The 20,111-nt window shown below is 41.3% G+C and overlaps 1 protein-coding gene across 8 annotated transcripts in view; it reads left to right on the top strand.

Annotated features, from left to right (window-relative positions):
- Positions 1–20,111, top strand: part of LOC124183965 (neuronal PAS domain-containing protein 1-like) — a 128,798-nt gene that overhangs the window by 52,911 nt on the left and 55,776 nt on the right. For 6 of the 8 annotated variants that reach the window (XR_006871100.1, XR_006871101.1, XR_006871099.1 and 3 more), the window contains exon 2: positions 14,929–15,119. The exons of 1 other annotated variant lie outside the window; for it this stretch is intronic. Coding sequence is in view for 3 of the 7 variants with exons in the window: in XM_046573194.1 (XP_046429150.1) it covers positions 14,929–15,119 (191 nt within the window). In the remaining 4 variants the exon portion in view is untranslated. Of the gene's footprint in view, positions 1–10,528; positions 10,533–14,103; positions 14,108–14,928; positions 15,120–20,111 lie in introns of those variants that run through there. One more of the 8 variants, XR_006871103.1, reaches the window with a different exon arrangement.

The following is a 20,111-nucleotide window of genomic DNA, read 5'->3' as shown; positions in this document are numbered from 1 at the left end:
GATATGACGTGTGCTCGTCTAGTATTATATATAATCTTGTATACGAAATTACGTTATTACTTGATAATGACGCAACGACGCAACGCGACTACAACTAATTGAAGAGGAGAATTAGAAAAGGCTGTAGGTGCCATTTTTTTTTTTTTTTTTTTGGTTTTTATCCCCCCATTTCTTTTATTTCGTTCCTTCAAAGACGAATTCAACCGATAAGTTACAACAATGCAATGAAGAAAAATCAGACATTTTGATTTGAAATTTTTTTTCTTTTTTTTTTTTTTTTTGAATCAGACATTTACATCCGTTTGTCGATCAGATTTTTCAACGAGGGATGAACTTACGCATAACCTGAAAACGCGATGCAGGAATTTGAGACAAGTTTGGTCTTAAACCGAGAGAAATTTTTTTTGTTCCGGTTACCGCTCAGTACTCGACTGTTTTCATTTTTTTACCACAATCGGAGAATATTGTTCTGGGTAGAAAGTGAAAATTAGTTTTCTAGCTGTTGTCGGTGAGTCTAGTATCCGTTGCTATTCTTTCTCGTTACGATCACTGTTGCTATATTTTTTTGCAACCGTTGCGAAAATTTAACGCTCGTGCAACGATAAATTGACGTTGAAGCCTTGTTCAATTAAAAAAGTAGAGTAAAGCTCGGAAACTGATTTTGCGTTGCGATAAACAAAAAAGGATCGACGATAGCGGAAAATGGTTAGGCGTGCCTCGTTTTTCGTAATTCCAACAATATTCAAACGGTTTTTTGAACGATACCTGTTTTACTGAATTTTTCTAGTTACCGTAACAAATGAAATTTTGGGAACAAAAAGGAAATCGAGGAAGTAGAATTTTGCGCGAGCTGTCTGCGACAAAATCGAACGAATTTCGGAAGCAATTTGTCGAAACGAAAAGAAAGAAAAAAAAAAAAACAAAATGGGAAAGGTAAAAAATAGAGAGATATTATTTTTATAATTTTCTTTGTTCTTTGAGATCGCGGCCGTGGTTGTGAAAAGTAAATCGAGCTTTGATTGAACAGCACTCAGCCCTCGCCTTTAGTTCTTTAAGGGGTGGCTCTGCCGCCTTGTAACTTCGCCAAGAAACCTGCGGCGACTTTCGGCCCTTCCCTTCCACATCCGGCAGCCGTTTGATGGAGTGCTGAACATATTTTTATTTTCCATTACAACGAAAAGCTTTCGTACTTACGCCGTAATATTCGTGCGTCTGCACAGCTGAGAGGTACAGGTAAGCGGGAGATTTTTTTTCAATCTTGGAGCGTGTAAAATGTTAATTTATAAATTGTAAAAATTACGCTGGAAAGATTTCGATCAAAGAGTCCATGAAAAAACAATTGTTAAGAGCGGGACATGTTTTTTTTTTTTTTTCTTCTTGTCTTAAAGAAAAACAATATTTTCTCTTCTAGCAGTGTTGATGTCAACGTCGTACAGAGTGCGAATTCCTAACGACTGCACGGTCCGTCGTCAGCTAAAATTTAATACGCACGCGCCACAATCCGAGAGCAACACTGTTTCCAATGGAAATTTAGTCACTGCTAAAAAAAAAAGCTTCAAGTGACTTTATTAGCAAAAAAAAAAATAGCTATTTCTGTTCGTTCAATTCGATTTGCCGTACGATTTTCTCGACAAAAGTCCTGAATCGCGGAAGCCGGATGAGACTTTTCAAAAAGTGTCTGGAAGTCGTTAAGGACTTAAAAGTCGTCAACGATGCTGCTGAACGAGCAGCAGCGTTGGTCGAAGAATTTAATTCTTTATTAACGAAGAACCAAGACCGAGCACAATACGTTTTGCAACTAGTTCGGCAACACCGGAAACTGTATCCCGATTGCCGAAAGCAAAAGTTGAACTCTCTGTCTTCAAAAGAACAGCGATAATTAATTTAATTTATTTGCTACGATGAATCCAAAAAAAAAAAAAAAAATAAAAAAAAAATTATGGGTGCGAAGATCGACTTTTCGATTTTTTTATTACAAAAATCAAAACGGATCGGCCTTCCACCTGAGCTACAGCGTCCAGTTTTTTCAAGGCTTTTTTTTCAGGCCAGGAACAAGCGTTTTCCTTATCAACTCGTTGGAAAATCGGATATTTTTTTTATTCGAAACACCCAAAACAAACAGTGCTATTTCTCCACATCGAAGCAATGGGTGAATATTATTGTGAATTGATCATAATCCAAGGGGCACGTGACCAGCTCGCATTAACTCGTTAGATCGGACGTGATAGCTTGTTGTTCGTAATTCAATTCCGTTGAGTAATTACTGTATAACTCTGCGTCGTACGATTGTTACGAGGATATTTATAATACATGTTCTGTATCGTTCGCCTCTTAACGGATAAATCAAAAACGCGACGAAACGGAGACGAAAGGAGAACGATCAAGAGCAACGAAGTGAGCGTTGAAAAGAATCCTCAATTTCATACGAAACATAATTTTAATGCAAGAAATATATTTTGACGTACAGAAATTTTGAAAAAGACAATTTTTTTCATGGATAGTAAAAATCATCAAGTTTTCGGTTAAAAAACGAAAAAAAAACAACGTTTCTAATTTCGGGTGCTGCACGACAAGGAATTTGTAGTCGTATTTCAATAATGAAAAAAAAAAATCATGTTTTTATGCTCGATGTGTTTTAAAATGAAGAACAATTCTCTAAAGCTTTCCAATACACACATTTCGATCTTTTGACACCGAATGATGTGTAAAGTATTTAGCGTCATTCTACGAAGAGTAAAATAAGAGATTATTCAAAAACAATTATCGTTGAAAATTAAACTATCATCGGCAATGTGGTTTTTTACTATCATTAACGGCCAACATGGACGTTTCTGTTCGGGGCTCGTTTTTTTCCCACTTAGTGCTTTTCAAAAATCTCAGGTAATGAATTTCAGGTGGCTTTTTGCTATTCCGATAGTTTGCGTTATCAAATTTTCAATTGGTTAATTATTCGAAACGGTTAAGCAATTAAAAAATCTCCAATATAACGATAAGTGAAAAAATCAGGGTGGACGATATCGTCCATGTTGATTGGCGGAAGGTCAAAGTGAAAACTTTCTACTTTCATCGAAATAACGAAGAAGAAACAACAACGCGTTTTTGGTTTATCCCGGAGCCACTCCCCCTCATCCCTTATCCTCTCTCTCTCTCTTTCTCTCTCTCTCTTTCTCTCTATCCCCCAGTTCCTCAACCTCCCCCCGTTTTATCCCCACCCCGAAATTGTCCCCCGAAAGAAGCCACCCCGGAACCTGCGCGGCGGGTCGCTTACCTTCGAAAATCCATAGCGGACCCACCCTTATCAGGCGCAGGCGCCCCTTGCCGAATATACGTGCATATCAACCTGCGAAAGCGTCTCTCGGTTTATACAGGCACACGCAGAGAGAGAGAGAGAGAGAGAGAGAGAGAGAGAGAGAGAGAGAGAGAGAGAGAGAGAGAGAGGGAGGACGGGCGTTATCTCACACCGAGGCAAGAGGCAACCCTTGTACGCTTCTGTTCGTCCCTGTGATCCTGCAACGGCGCAACCCTGGGTGGCAAATATCACTCGCAAGATGGCCGACGGCTCGTGAAACGGCTTTGTATACTGGGACAATCTCTTGAAACTTGTAAATCAACCGCGCATGCGCTAAATAATTGAATCTCATTGGTCGGCGAAATCTTCCCGCAGCAATATTCTTGTCTGCGACGCAGGCGGGCCAACCTACGCAAAATTTGTACTTTTGAATTTTCAAAGAGCGTAAGCGTTGAATTCCGAGCGTTCTTCGAAGAATCAACTTTCCGACCCGACAACAAATGCTTCCCAAACCTTTCCGAGTCGCTATCTCAATTATTCGAGATTCTAACCTCGAAAATTCGTATCAACTACATCGCCGGCAGAAACAGTTTGATGGCTGGAAACTCGGGTTGGCCAGCCTGCGTGAACAGCCGATAAAACTCGCGCATGCGCGGTTGATTTTCAACTTTCAAGAGATTGTCCCGGTACATATGTTACGGTGTTTCGGAAAAAATAATTAGCGATTTTCCACCGTGGCAACTCCTGAAGGGTTTGTTTATGTGGAAAGAAAGATTGTGCGAAAAGATGAGCGTCCTACGTTACGGGGAAAATCGTGCTCGTTTGATTTTCCACTTTTATTAATATTTTTCAGAATTTGTGAAGAAACACGTTGTAGCACTTTAATCATTATTTCTTTCCTGACATTTGTATTCGATACAAAGATCACGATACATAACACAACGATGTATCAACCGGGATTCTTATTGTCCTAAATTCAAAGTTCATATTACATTATAACTATTTTATTAGATTGAATTAGTAATGAAAAAAGTCGTCAGATATACTTGTCAGAACATCGACAGGAGACTTGATATCACAAGTGTGGATGTTTTTTGTGACCTAAATTGATGTTACGATCGATGTAACCAACAAAAAAATATTTTTTTTTCATTCACTGTACTTCGAGAATTCAAAAAGGTGTAAAAAAAAAAAGAGTTGAAAATCAACTGAGCGTGATTTTCCACGTAACGTAGAATGCTCATCTTTTCACGGAATCTTTATTTCGACCATGGTGGCAAAATTGCAAATATCTTTTCCCGAAACAGTCTAATGCATATATGAGACAAAATTAAAGAAAAAAGAATTTTATTACCGATTTTCAGGTTTCAATATATTTTTCAAACGATTAAATACCGATGGAATCTAATTGCAAGAGAATCCTTTTCACAGAAAAAAATCTAGATTAGAAAAACACGTATTGTTATTCTTTTTGTGTGGATAAACAGGAATAACACTTTTCGTTGAAATTCTGACAAAAAAATTCTCAAATCAAACACAAAGCATATCCAAAAATATTGGAAATAATTCTCTAGCTTCTCGTGTAAGATTTTTGTACTCGTTGCAGAATTATCGATGGCAAAAATAAAAAATAAAAAATTCTTCTAGCAGCTAATAATTGGAAATTAGTGGCTTGCATATGGAAACGATATTCGTAAAATTCCTTAAATGTTACTTCACGTTTCTAGATCCTTGAAGTGAAAATTATAACGTCAATTCTAACATAAATAGACATATGTTTAAGAAGTTTGTACATATATTTTCGTAAGATTCCCGAAAAATTTTAGTAATTAATCAGCAGCACTCGCGAGCTGCTGATATCGACGAACAGGCACAAAACACTGAGGGTTGATTAAGGATCTGAAAAAATTCGAGGCTCGAAGCAGCGGCAACCTTGAAAGTAATTTGCCCAGCTGATCGATCTACGCTTGGCGTGTGGTCGACGTTCAGGTCGAGAGCCCTGGTGCAGGATGAACGGACAATAAGTCTGCACTGCATTAACGGACGCGTTTTGTAATTATTCATTCATTCATTCATTCATTCATTCATTCATTCATTCGTTTCTTCGTTCGTTCATTCGTTCGTTCTTTCGTTCTTCGTTCGCTTTTTCGTTCCTCTATTGATTCGTTCATTCGTTCATTCGTTCATTTATTCATTCATTCATTCATTCATTCGTTTCTTCGTTCGTTCATTCGTTCGTTCTTTCGTTTTTCGTTCGCTTTTTCGTTCCTCTATTGATTCGTTCATTCGTTCATTCGTTCATTCATTCGTTCATTCATTCATTCACTCATTTACATAATTACTTATTCATTTATTTATTTATTCGTTTGTTCGATCGTTCTTTTGTTTGTTCATTCGTTCGTTCCTTCATTCTTCATTCATTCATTCATTCATTCATTCATTCATTCATTCATTCATTCGTTCGTTCGTTCGTTTATCCATTGATTCTTTCATTTATTCATTCATTTATCCGTCCGTTTATTTATTCACTCATTCATTCGTTCATTCGTTAATTCATTCGTTCATTCATTCGTTCATTCATTCATTCACTCATTTACATAATTACTTATTCATTTATTTATTTATTCGTTTGTTCGTTCGTTCTTTTGTTTGTTCATTCGTTCGTTCCTTCCTTCATTCATTCATTCATTCATTCATTCTTTCATTCGTTCGTTCGTTTATCCATTGATTCTTTCATTTATTCATCCATTTATCCGTCCATTTATGTATTCACTCATTCATTCGTTCATTTTTTCATTCATTCATTCATTCATTCATTTATTCATTCATTTATTTACTCATTCGATTATTTATTTATTCATTCGTTCATCTATTCATTCATTCACTCGTTCGTTCATTAATTCATTTATTCATTTATTCATTTATTTATTTACACATTTATATCCGAAAACAATGATTAATAATAAAAAATTTGCAGTTGTTCACTTGAATAAACGTTTAAACATCGACTGGCTTGAACAGCTTTATAAATTACACGAAGTGTTATTCCAGAGCCTTGTTAGCCTGTTAATTGTTGCATAATAGATAAAATTATTTGCAGAAAAGCTATTAATTGAAGTTTTCGGCTCTCTTAAATATGATAGGACAGTGATCTATGTTGGAAAAGTCGAGAAAAATTTCAAGGAATATTCTTGGGATTGTCACGAAGCGATAAATATATTGTACGAAATTAGGCGTCGAATAAAATGCGAGGCTTGTATATTCAACATACTTTGATGCACTTTGGTGCTTATTTTCCACCACCGGCGTAGGAACTCCACTGTTTCGCGGTTCACACCCTGCGGCGGGTGTCTAGCAACAGGCAACCGAGAACCTCCCTCCCTCATTCGACTTCCGGTCAGATAATATCATAGCCGGCAACGTCCAGAGCTCACAGGCCATGTGTGTGAACTTTATACGAATTATTACGCGTCTTTATGAAATAAAATATGTGCATTTACGGTACGAAATGAGATTCGTTTAATCGATCATCACGACTGTCGTGAAACGATCGAGACACACTTTATTTGTTGTATTATATTCGTAGCAATTAGATGTGTGATTTATAATTCTCTCCTCCGAGTTCAGCGTAATTTTATTCTTACCGTGGTTGGAAGGCGGTTCTTTTTTTCATCTCGATTTATAACAGATCGTGTGGGTAAAGTACGTAAAGTTAAATTTTACGTTTTTTTTTTTGGTTCTTGATTCGTTCGAATTAACCCGAGAATAAACGAGAATAAATTTTAGTCGACAGAAAAAAAAAAACATATTTTTTTCAGACATTTATCAATTATTTTTCTATTACACTGCAGATAATTATTTTCTCTACTTCTCTAATTAAAAACTTCTACGTTTCGTTTTATCGATGAATAATACGCCGTTTATATCTCACGCTCGTAAATGTATTTCAGTAAATTTTCAAGTATCAAGTCGGTGGTTATAGAAAATAAAAAGAGGAAGGTGAAAAAAAAAAAAAAATACGAAACGGGGATTAGATCCACGACTGGGCCACGTGCAAAAATTGCGTAATTAAGTAACGACGACCGGCTTTTGTGTCCGGTAATAAGGTCGCGGCTAGAGTAATAAAGTAAGTCCAAAATAAAACGAAACAGAGTATCTGGAGAGAAAAAAAAAAAAACAAAAAAATAAATAAATAAATACAACACAACGCACGAGAAACGGAAAAATCGAACGAGCTTATCACCGTCCTTTTTATTTAAATCAGATACGATTACAAAGAGTCGGAATATTTTCCATCTCTCTCTTTCTCTCCGACTGTTTTTGCTTATTTTTGTATTTTTTTTTGCAGAACTTTCTCTCTCTCCCTCTCTCTCTTTCTCTCTCTCTCTCTCTGTACGTATCGTTCGTTTTCCTTTTTTCTTGTTAATTTATAGCTCCGAGGTTTGACCTGATCTGATATTTCGTGTAGACCAGCGGGTATAGAGAGGTGGGCTTTAGTTTCGGGGGGGGGGGTTAGGGAACGAAGAGGGGGAGGAGGGTTTTTTATGTCTGGCAACGGTAGCGCCTGGCATAACAACGGCTAATGCAGCCCCCCCCCCCCTTTCCACCCCCGATCCCGCCTCCCCTGTTGGGAATTTAAATACCGAGATTAGGCGCGGGGGCGAAAACTGAACAGGGGTGGTGCCAGCGAATGGGTGAAAAAAAAAAAAATAAAACACTAAAACCACGTACATACAAGGTAAAATATAAATACAACGAGTAACGAGGAAAGAGGAGGAAGGAAAAAGAAGTGAAATAAAAAAAAAAAAAAAAAAAAAGAAAAAAATACACAACCGTGATTAACAAACACGCTGACATGTAACGCCGCGTGATGCGATAATGAGGTTTTTATATAGGCATGATACGGTTCGCGGGTAAAAAATGTGCGGACCATTGAAGGTTTGAACGTTCGAATTGTTATCACTGTTGTTATTATTTGGGGGAAGTCGCGTGGGACACGATTTACGAATGGCTGGTTAGATTTTTAGATTCAGTTTTATTTGACGCTACGGTTAATCGGGGTAGGTATGGATATATGTATATATACACACATATATATGTATGTATGTATATACATACGCAAGTATTTATCTCACCGAAAGAATTGTAGGGTTAATCATTATATTTATTTATGAACACACGTACATAATGTGTAAATACCTGCGTATACGCACTTTATTGTACACGCACAGGCTGCGCGGGTTAAATGCTTGCACGATGTAATACTTTATATCCGATAGTCGATCTGTTTGTTCGTTGATTTTACCTTCCGACTTTTGTAAAAAACAAGGAAAAAAAAAAAAAAAAAAAAAAAACTGTATCTTTTTTTTTAAATTATTTTTCTAAAGATATTTATTTCGCAAAAGCTCGTGGACAAACACTTTCTACCCGAGTATTTACGATACGTGATCGTGTTCAATGTTTAACGTTATACGTATACAAGTTGACGAAATTAACGGTATTTAAATACGATGGTGAATATGAATACATTTTAAGAAATATGTAGTAAAAGACAAAGCAGCTTGATATTTGGTAACACAAGCTAATTAATATATAATGCGAGTATTTTTTTTTTTTTTTTTTTTTTTTTAGAGATTGAATTGTGTCCAGAATGACAGCAAAATTACGAAGCCATCCATTATTTCCATTTTTATGTTTTTTTTTTTTTTTGTCTCAAAAGTCCCATCTTCTGCGTAACTATCATCGTCATTATTGTTAATTACAATAATTCCGTTTAATAAATGGCGAAATTTCACCCACAATATGGCAGAATGTTGAATCGATACCGTTTCGCAGTGATTTTTTTTTCGTTCATTGACAATGATTCTATAAATCGCACGTACCCTTAGAACTGCGGTTTTATTCTATTTCTATTCTTCGCTTTATTTCAAAACTTCACGTGGAAATTATTTTACACGACGGATGGTGAATGCCGTTGTTAAATGCGGCAACTAGCAACGACGAATACCAGACGAATTGCGTCGCCTCGTGACGGTACGTGTGCATGGGAATCGATTTTTATATTAGCGAGTAAAACGATCGATTTATTTTCACAATCTGCGAGAAGAAGAAGTCCCCAATTATAGTCAAGCGTCTACCATCGTTCGCTTTATTGGCCGTGAAAAAAAATCATCGAACAGTCAACCGCGGTAAAATGTTCCCGTTACAATTGTTTTTCGTTTATCCTTTTGTCCCTGCGAAACATTCCACGTTTCATTTCGTCGACTATCCATTAATCTCGCAATTATGATGATTTCAACGAACGTAATAAGGAATATTAATTATAGCAAAAAAACTAAAAATGTATAACTGAAAAAGTCTTTTGCAGAAACAATTACGACCGATTTATGTATTTCGTGTATGTCAGTTCATAATTGAAAATTATATGTACTTGGGTACAGTTTAGGTTGTAGAATCACGACAAGTATTTTTCGTTTTTAAGGATAATCCAACGGTCTGAAGGAGGCGTGGAATGAAATCGATTTCGTCTGGCCTTTGGCCACGTGGAATGGATCGATCGAACAAGCATTGTGTCTCCTCATTATTATTTATTGGCTACTGTCCTTTTCACCCTTTCTAACTCTCTCGCCACACGTATATACGTACATACAGAGTGAATTTCTAACAGCTGCATGATCCGTCGTCTGCTGAAATTTAACGCGCACGCGCGATAATTTTGCCAACTGTCTCTAACCTCAAACATTTTGTCAGTCGTAACATGAGCAGTTTTGCGAGAAGACTTTTAATCGCGATCATGGAAGTAAACTAACTTTCTCGCGGGATGAGAAAATGTGCAAAGATAATCGTTTATGGCGGGAAACAATTCACGATGATAATTAAGGAAGATTGCAAGCTGCTGTTCTGTTTGTTGTTAAATTTTGCGCACAACGTCGGGGAGAAAAAGTATGACGGTGATCAATTAGTCTGGAGTATCAAAGGGCGTATATATCTATATCTAGATACATGATGTATGAGAGAAAAGTTTTCGCTCACGGAGCTTTCAGAAGCACCTTTCGTATGGTTTTCTCTCACCGTTTGCAGCGGTGTGGCGGCCGGATTTGAAACCCTTGGAGGGAGTGGAACACTTCCGTCGATTTGATCTGCCGCCAGTAAGTATATTACGGTGCAAATTTTAGACCACGAGCAACACCGAGCTAGTCTGTGTATGTATATTTGTAAATATTACATATCCGTACGTATACATGTGCACCATTCCAAGATAGGAAAATGCGATCCATAAATTATCCGCAAGCAACGTTATAACGAAATTAGAACGTGAATTGCTGTTCTCTGGTATAAACTGTATATAAACCACTCGCGCAGCGCCTTCGATGCAATTTATTCGAAAGCTTCGTCGTTCGGAATAGCGATGTTCGCCGATAAGAAAATAATTTCAACAGTAAAAGAAGAAGGTGGAAGAAGAAAAAAAATTAAACAAAAAAAATCGAGAAAACAAGAAGATGATGAAGAAGAAGAAGTGAAAAAAAGAAACTAATTCCTCATACATAATGCGGCAGCACGTCTTACAATACGGATTGAGCAAATTAATTGCGTTGATGAAAAAAAAAAAAATAAATAAAAATAAAGAAAGAAGCCATTATGTAGATCACCGTTGACGCATAAATTCTCTGCCTAAAAATTTGTTTCATTCTTTGAAACTTGTTTTGATAATATATGTAAAGTGTACGACATTTTTTCACAGCTCGCTGTTATACGCGGGTCATTTATTTGACACTGTAGCATAAGCGAGATTACAATATGATTACAATCAAATTAATCCGGCAATGAATAAGATTTCAGATGAGTATAAAATAAATTACTCAATTTATTTTCCCTCGATACATTCTTATAGAAATCACCGTAGAATAAGAACGACCTTTTATAATTATTATCCGCAGATAATAACGAAACAGCTTTGCCCGTACGACGGTGACAAGAATAAAGGACGAATGGACAAACATAGCCGTGATAAGCGCACGAGGATGAGAAAGATACGTGAGATTATTGAGCGCGTTTACATGGCATAGACGTGAAAATTGTGCAGCGGAACGCGGTGAATGGTGGGGTAATAGAGCGGGGACAATAACGCGGTTATAAATAAAATTAAAATGTTTAGATGGTAGAAAGCGTGTCGAACGGGGTTCGGACCTTATAGCCTCACCGCGCGTCCAGCAGCGGTGTGTAATAAGGAAAGCCGAGAAGAGGAGAGACACGACGGGGCCGTTATCCGGTCTTCCTCCTCAGCAGCGCCATCTGCGTCCTCAAAATTTCTTGTCCGTCTATTCCCCGGCGCCCTTGCCTTTTACCTTTGCCTTTGCCTTTGCCTTTGCCTTCAGCCGAGCGACTCTATTAATTATTGGATGACACAAAATCCATTACCGCTCTGCAGCGGCGAGCGGACGCCATGCCATGGAGCTCTCGGAGCTAGCTCGCCATTAGCTGTAGACCGGAGCGAGCGGCACTCGCCTTTTGTTCCTCTTCTCGACGTGCAAAACAAAGCTAATTACTATTCCCCTCCGCCTGCTGCACCACACAGCTCAAGATAGTCCTGGGCGCACGACCAACAGCGCCAACTTCGCACTGCCAACCCGTCTATGCATGAATTTCCTCTTCGCCTATAGACTAAACTCGCCGAACAACACCTGACACACTTCAGGAACGGAAGAGAAAACCCTTGTATCTACGGTAAAATGATTAAATGCCTCAACCTTTCGGCTAACTTGTTTTATCGGTGCGAAACGAAATCCGAGTTTCGATTCTATACGAATTATGTGACAATGACTGGTGTCGAATTCTCATTTTGTTTCGGACCGAAAACAAGTTGGCAGGAAGGTTAAGGCATTCGTGAATATTATTGTACGGTAATGTTCATCAATGGGTTCACGGTGTCTCACTATTTCTTTGGAATCAAAACTGGAACGAGTTTCCTTTCTGATAAAGTTTTATGTGCCAATGACTGGTGACACGCAAGTGACAGGTGATACAAACGATACGTTAACCATAGATATATAAAGTTTACATAGAAAGAAAACTCGTTTCAATCTTGATGACTGTACATTGTTTATCAATCACGTCATATCCGAAGATTAGATTGATCGGACTTGACAGTGACGTCAAGTCTTAGCTGTCGTTCAACTCTACGACAGTAAGGTCGCCAGGGTGGTTTGATGTAACCTAACCTACTCGTTTATCAACGAAACTCAAAAATTGAGGTACCTGAACGACTTTTGCCCACTTTACTTCAATTAAGCTTCGACGCCCAGAGTTGAACACCTCGCTCTGACCCGACATTGGGGTTCAGATCAAAAGTTGAAAGGTTCCGTTTCCCGAAAGTTCGGTGAACCGGATAAAACTGGTTTTTGACCAAGGCAAGGGTCTCCTCCTAGGCTAGGTATGATACGCCGAATCCTAGGCGTCAATGTCAGTCGGTGATGTGAACACGAAAGGGGGTGGATTCGAGGTCATTTTTAACCTCGCTGACTGCATAGATTTCGAAAAAGATTTGTCAGCGTGAAAGAAAATTGGATTACAAAACGGTCCACTGTACGTTCAAAGTGGCGGTTTCAGAGTTCCTCCGTCCGACCGGCAATATCTCATTAACACTGTTTTCGTAATAACCGACGATAAGAAGTGGAGCCCGTTCTCTGAACGCCTCAGTTGTGTGAGGTATTCCTGTCTCGGATGTGGAGTTACGTGAACAAACGGAGAGGATATTAATACAGGTTATACAGAGCTGGATGTACGTCGGGGAAGCATCTCCTCGCTCTTTAATTGTACACGCTGTAAGAATAATAATTATTCGTATAGTGGTTAAGTATACGCCTTCGTTTGACAGCCCGAGCCGGTGTCTTTGAGTTCCCATCCTTTTTCTCGTCCCCCCCCCCCCCTCCGCCCCGAACCACCTCCCGAGTGTTTCCCACGGGACCGCCTCCTTCAATTAAACAAACAGTCCCGAGGAGAGTAAATCCGTAAAATTTGATTCTGCATATTAATTTGGTAAGTACTCGAGCACTGCTATGGTCCCAGAGCGATTACGTGGTACCGGATTAAAGAGGCAACGGTGCTCCTCCCCCTCTCAATCTCTATCAACGAATTTTTATTTGCCGTAGTTGAAGCCTATTCGAGACATTCGACGTCTGTTTTAACTAATTTTCAAACTCCTATACGCGGACACATGCACACCGACACGAGCAACGTCCTATAACCTCACTGCGTTGTAATTATTGCCTATAACGCTGCATTACACGCTTTGGTGTTGGAGCCGGTTGATTACCGCGAAGAATCTAATAGTTAGGAACAGTGAAGAGTTCTGGCCCTCTCTTAGGACGCTCCAGCTTCACAGGGATTGGAGTAAAAAAAAAAAAAATAGAAATAACATTTCGACAGATTCGCCACGGCCGCTGCATTGCTCCGGTAATGGACGCACCGCTCTGGCAACTAATGATCCACGACTACAATATTTTCCCGTTACATACTCCTAGTATTATTCGAATTTTTATCAATACCAACAATTTCATTTTCCATCTGGGTTTGTCAGAACTCTTCGGGAAGCGGAATACACTTCCTCTTATAGTTTCGCATCACCTGAACCTTGGGATGGGATGTTCATTGGGGGTGTATAGACGCATAGACAATTCGATCTAACAAAAAAACATGATGAATGGAAGGATTTGTAAAGTGGTCATGTCCTCGTGTCATTATTGGATATCACCATTTCGTCAATTCCACTTTCCTCTTCTCTTCTTCTTCAACTCATTTCCCTCTGAATCTCCCAGCGCGGTTATACATGGATATGATGGAGGTAGGGTGAAAGGGCTACCCTGACTCCGCTGATGGGTATAGACCGAGAACCGCGGCACGATGTAACTGCAGCCGTCAGTCATGAGCGGTGAGCCAAAGTTTCGTAACTCAGAGATTTTATAGGTGAAATGAATCGCCGCCCTGTTTGGTATAGTCCCTCCACCCTTTCGGCTCCCATCCACATATATGGATATTTTCCGTTCGAGTTTCGTGGGCAAAACCTCTTACGAAGAAAAGTCGTAAACCCGGAATCTTACGACGGTTCCCCGTCACCGAGTTGAACGCACGAAGCTTATTTTCATATATAGTAGGATGCACCGTCGCGTCTCATCGTGTCAATCAGGCACCGAGAGTCCGGCCTCCGCGGGTTAATTACGACCTTTTAATTGTCCTGTGATATCACGGAGGGAATCCGACGGGCAAACGGCGGCGCAGTAAACGCAGCGGTGCCCCTCCGGAACGGGACGAGGGTATTAGTAACGATTCCATCAAAGAAGAGGAAGAGAGAGAGAGAGAGAAAGAGAGAGGAGAGACCGAAGATTTCCATAATTAAAAACTAATATCAACGGTGCGCATGTACAGCCAGCAACCATCACGACCTTCCGAGGCTCGGATCGTTACCCACGATCCGACACTCGTCATTAACGCCAAACCCCCTGAAATTGAAGGAACGAAACAAGGTAATCCCTAGGATCCAAGCATCCTCGGGGATTTCGGGGCAGGTGCGACAGGCGCCGGTTGTTACCCGGAGTATCGTGAGACGATCTCACTCGCTGACCACGTTTCTTGTTCTTTTGCAGTTTGAAGCCACCGCAGAAGGATGGGGTGACTAAATCGAACCCAAGCAAACGGCACCGCGAACGACTAAACGCCGAGCTGGACACTCTCGCGTCCTTGCTACCCTTCGAGCAGAATATACTGAGCAAACTCGACCGGCTAAGCATCCTCAGGCTAAGCGTGAGCTACTTGCGAACCAAGAGCTACTTCCAAGGTGAGTCGAATGTTGATTTTATGGAGTGTCTCATCGCCTGGACGAGGAGATTTGGATTCCCCCCTCTATGGCTTTCCTCTCTTCGTCCTTCTGCTTCCAGTCCAGACCGAGTTCAACCCGAGGTTGTATAGAATCGGGTACCTCTTTAATGCTTTGTACCAGAGTCTAATCTGAATCGAGCACATATATACGGTAATTATCACAGAATTTTGGTACGGCTTCCAAGAACGATGTTCCACGCGAACGAGTCGTTTAGTCTTCTTGTGGAAACAATACTCGAAGCAAAACAATGTCCGGGGGTTCGAGGGGATAAGGCGGGAATACCGTGGCTGGCATAGAGAAGAACTGCGAGAAAAGCTGCTCCAGCGGGTGCCGTGTGCAACGCCCCTTGCCATTCTTGTCGAACTCCTGCCAACCTGCCCCTTCTTCTTCGATAATCCTCTCCCGCATCCTTTCATTCCGCTTAATTCACCCCACGCGCGGTTAGAAATAATAATCGGCGATGAAACTCGGCCTTGCAAATACATCCCATTCGCTCTCGGAGAGATACTTATACCCGATGATACGATCGAAACCCAAAATTATCACTGGTGCTGAGTTTCGATCCCTAGTTCTTGAAGGATCTTTAAAACCTGGTCAGCTTGGAACATTCAACTTCCTCCAATGACCTATTTATACATTATTGGACACTATCGGTGACTGTTCGTGTCTTCCGTCAAACTTGATCGATCACAACTTAAGGTCCATCATCAGTCAGCATGAAGACCATCCAGAGGTTTTCCCTAACCTCTGTGTTCGTGTATGTCTGTCTATTCAAGACTTGAATCAACCTTGATTGATCGCAACTTCAGGTCCATCAGAGCGTACAAGTATACATCCGTACGATTCGGACATGTTTTCCTGAACTCTGTTCCAAGGATTCTTAGGAATCTTATCCCAGCAAGACGGCAATCCCAGCTCAATCGGAGCATTATGGGTAACGAAGCTGATCGGAGGAAGCGGGTGGCTGGTGCTCGAGTCGAAGGATGCAGGTCCCGGGTATCAGAGGATCGGGCGACACTCGGTTGGCGACCAAAAAGATCCCGGGATGCTGACAATGAATAGCTATTAAAACGGTGTGAACAATGCTGCAGCAGTACGGGGCGCTACCGTATTTCTCGGCGTGCAGGCGCACCGTCGAATCGTCGCGGCCTCCAGCTTCCTTCCCTCCTTCGATCACCCGCACTGTTCGCTTACTCGCCGGCCTGCAGGACGTCCACCCGGTCAGCCCGACTGCCGGCTCTCTCGTACCCGGGTGATATATTGCCAGATCCTCGATTATACGCCGGTCCTTGCACGCTTCTTCTTCTTCTTCTTCTTCTTCTTCTGCTTCTCTCCTCTCGACTCTCACCCTGCAGGCAACTTCCAGCCCGCGATCGCAACTCCAGGGAACACCTAACACCATGCAGTTCCTCGCCGTGTAACCCTCGGCCTGATCGGAACGACTTGCATACACTAGCGGCCAGCCCCCCGTGGATATCTTCGGACGCAATCTCTCGGTGCCGCTTTTAAGAACATCGCTAAGTAGTTCGTCTCTCCCTGCGCAGCCCTCCGTCGATCCGAAATCGGCGAAATCGCAGAGCTTGCTCCGCTCCGCTGGTGTAAAATCGGAACCACCGAAAACACGGAAGTGACTGACCGTGCCACTGACAATGAATTACAATTCACTCGAAACCATACACAGTGTCTTGAGACCATCGGTCTAGTAATAAGATCTCCGAACAGATTATTGCAGGAGGGTTTCTCGCAGCGGAGCAGAAAGATATTGACACTATAGTAACACAAGTTGGTACGGTGAGAAAATGTGACTCCAGAACCAGATCTAGGAATGTGTTTAACAGTCCGTTGGGTCGGTTTCCATTCTTTTCAAAGTTCCGATGGTCAACTTGCTGCACTGCAGTTCCTCCAGGATCTTGTGGTTGAATTAATTAGCCTCCTTTCTCGCTCTTCCCGTTAAAACCAGGGGACGCAACGTCGGGGTAATTTTTCGCCGAGGAGCAGAAGCAGAAGTCGAAGAAGAAGAAGAAGAAGAAGAAGAAGAAGAAGAAGGAAGAGAAGGAGGTGGAGGTGGTGGACGTCGCGAGACGGGATCTGGGAACGGTGCCGTCGGCTCGGTAGTAGGTGGGAAATCGGCGCACACCGTCGCGAGCACCCGGGTCCCGGATGATAAGAGATCTCGGGTAGCGCTTAGCGCGTCCCACACACTCGATCTTCGAACCAAGGTGCGCAACTCCCCGCAATTAACCGAGCGACGCCACTTAGTCTTATTATTGGCACCGTTTCTGCTGCTGCTGCTGCTGCTGCTTCTTCTTGCTCCTCTTTCTCGCTCTTCTTTGTCTCCTTCGGGTGGTTTTTCTCGCCTCACCATGGAATAAGAGAGGGATCTGCAGATCGAACAATGCGCCTGAGACGTAGAAAGACACTGGTGTGTGCGGTACCGATCCCAGGACGACAAAAGATCCTATCCGGTTCACCGCGAGGTCACGGCACTTTGAAGTCTCTCGTGCGCCGACATCTGTGCAATCCCACAAGCTGATGGTATTTTTTTTTTACTTTTTTTATCTTGATTTTTTCTTGTTCTTGTTCCTCACCACCTCGCGATTTCCGTCTCACGGATGTATCAAACTACAATCGTCACGAGAATGACTTTCCTTCGTATTCAGCATCAGTGGATTACGTACACCTCAACTGGTCTAATAGATCAGGTTTGATCGTGTACACAAGTTGATGCTGCCAATAGTGTAAGATTCGAAGAGCGAGTAAAACTTGGACAGCTATTTGACTGGATTTGCATTGGTACATTATTGAACCTCTTTTTAACCAAAAAAATTTAAGTACTCACTGAGCAAGTGACTTCAATTGGTTTAACGAAAAACTCTTTAGACCGACTTCAAGTCTGGATTGAAGTTGTTGGCAAATCCGATATTCAAAACTCATCTGCTGCCGATACTGTAAGATTCGAAGAGTGATTAAAACTGCGAAAGGTATTTGACGGGGAGACATGAAAAGATTATGACTCAATTAGCACTGGTACATTATTGGAATTTTTTTCGGTTAAAACAATCCAGGTGCACACTGAGCAAGTGACTCGAATCCATTTAAGATGAGCTTCTCTAGCCCGACTTCAAGTATCGATACAACGGCAAGTCTGGGTTTAAGTTATTGTCAAATCCAAGCTGCAGCGGAAGAATTGCGGAAAAGGTTATCGGGCGCGTACCATTAGGCAGTAAATGGTGCGGGTGTAATCTGTCCCGGTCGCAGGAACGGAGGGGAAGCGAGGGAGAGACGAAGGAGATGAGGACGTTGGTCTAATGGTCCAGGCCTCATGGACTAGACTCGGGCCTAGACTCCCGGAGCGGGATGAAATTCCCGGGCAAAGAGGACCGTCGCGGTCCCGGTCGGACCATTAATAACGACGGGCGGACTAATTACCTACCGCGCATGCGCATCAAATCCTCATTAGACAATTCGTCACTCTTCCGATGTTTTAATCGAAAGCCCGCGCAACTCGTCGACTAATGAATTCACACACTGCGGGACCGGCCGAGATTGACTGGGAAACTAAACCGCAGCCCCGCGTATCTTCGTTTCATCTTCTTCCTCAACTTGGTTATGGTAACCATGGACCTGAAATTCATCACGGTAGGTGCACGTGACCCGGAGCTTTTTGCCCCGAACTCTCGTCACCGCGTCTAAGGAAATTTTCGAAGAACCGAAGTCGAAAGAGAGACCAAATTTTCCTTATCTCGTTTACTATCTTTGAAAGAGAGAGAAAAAAAAAAAAAAAAACGTTGCAGGTATCGGTTGATCGGAAAAATGGTCTGCGACTAGTTTTATACCGTCCAAGGTTCATTTCCAACTGGGGGGGATAAATCGATTCGACATGAGAGACTCGGCTGATCCCGATCGGTTGGGCGATAACCGATTTAGATAAAATTATAAAAATCGTTTGGTTAATTTTCGATCCTCATCGTCAGAGCGTCTCAATTAGGACGTGGATGATATTCGAGTTGCGCAATCCAACGTCGAGCAGCGGGGTTCGGATCCACCGTTCTCGTTTAATGTCTACAGCACACGTTCCTACGATACAAGCAACACACTCGGCTCCTGCATATTATATCTCTATATCTTTAAGTATGTATTATGAGCCGGAGCCCCTGCTCATGCCGCTCGACCGTAATCTATCTATCGCCATTATTCATTTCGTTCTGCAGCTGCTTCACCTGATTAAATTAATAAATTGAATACGTCACTCACAGGGTTGCTCGCGAACCGGAAGTGCACCTGACCACTGCACCGAAATGACGATTCCTAGGCTCGTTATCGTTATCAAATTATCCAAGTTTCGCCATAAAATCATTCTCATATCGTGTCGATAATTTTTGAAAAATCAAAAAGGTGAAAAACCTTCAACCAGAAAATCGTTAACCATGGCGTATGACGTACATAATATACTTACATGTGGTATGAGTAATAATGTGCAGGGTGCAGCGGGTGAACTAATTGCACGTTTTTTTCTTAATAGTATCGTTAATGAGCGATATTTATCAAGTGGTTATACCGGTAATATCGTCCAGCGGGAACCGATTAAATGCAAATCAGGCGGATAGTTTTCGCCATTAAAAAATATACGATCCCCTCGTTATTTGTGCCACAACGACATCGTGAAGTGTGTTTTCTTGTTCTTCAAATTTTCGATGGAAAAATATTTACCGCACGATGCAGCAGCCGTGCGTTTCGAATTCAAAACGTAATCCGATCGTTCCGTCATCGATAAATCGAGGAAGAAAATGTCTCCCTCGATGATTCGGAAGCCTTGAAAACTTCGTGTTATAACAACAGTTTCTGATCAATGAAATACGAATGATTATCGACCAAGTTTGGCGGTATAATCGCTTCTACGGGAGCAATTATCTTAATTAAAAAGGAACCCTTCTTACTCAAGGCCCTACC

The sequence above is a fragment of the Neodiprion fabricii genome, chromosome 5, assembly GCF_021155785.1.
Source record: "Neodiprion fabricii isolate iyNeoFabr1 chromosome 5, iyNeoFabr1.1, whole genome shotgun sequence".
In the NCBI taxonomy this organism is placed as follows: Eukaryota; Metazoa; Arthropoda; class Insecta; order Hymenoptera; family Diprionidae; genus Neodiprion; species Neodiprion fabricii.
The sequence above is the reverse complement of the archived record's forward strand: the minus strand, read 5'-3'. Positions and strand labels throughout refer to the sequence as shown.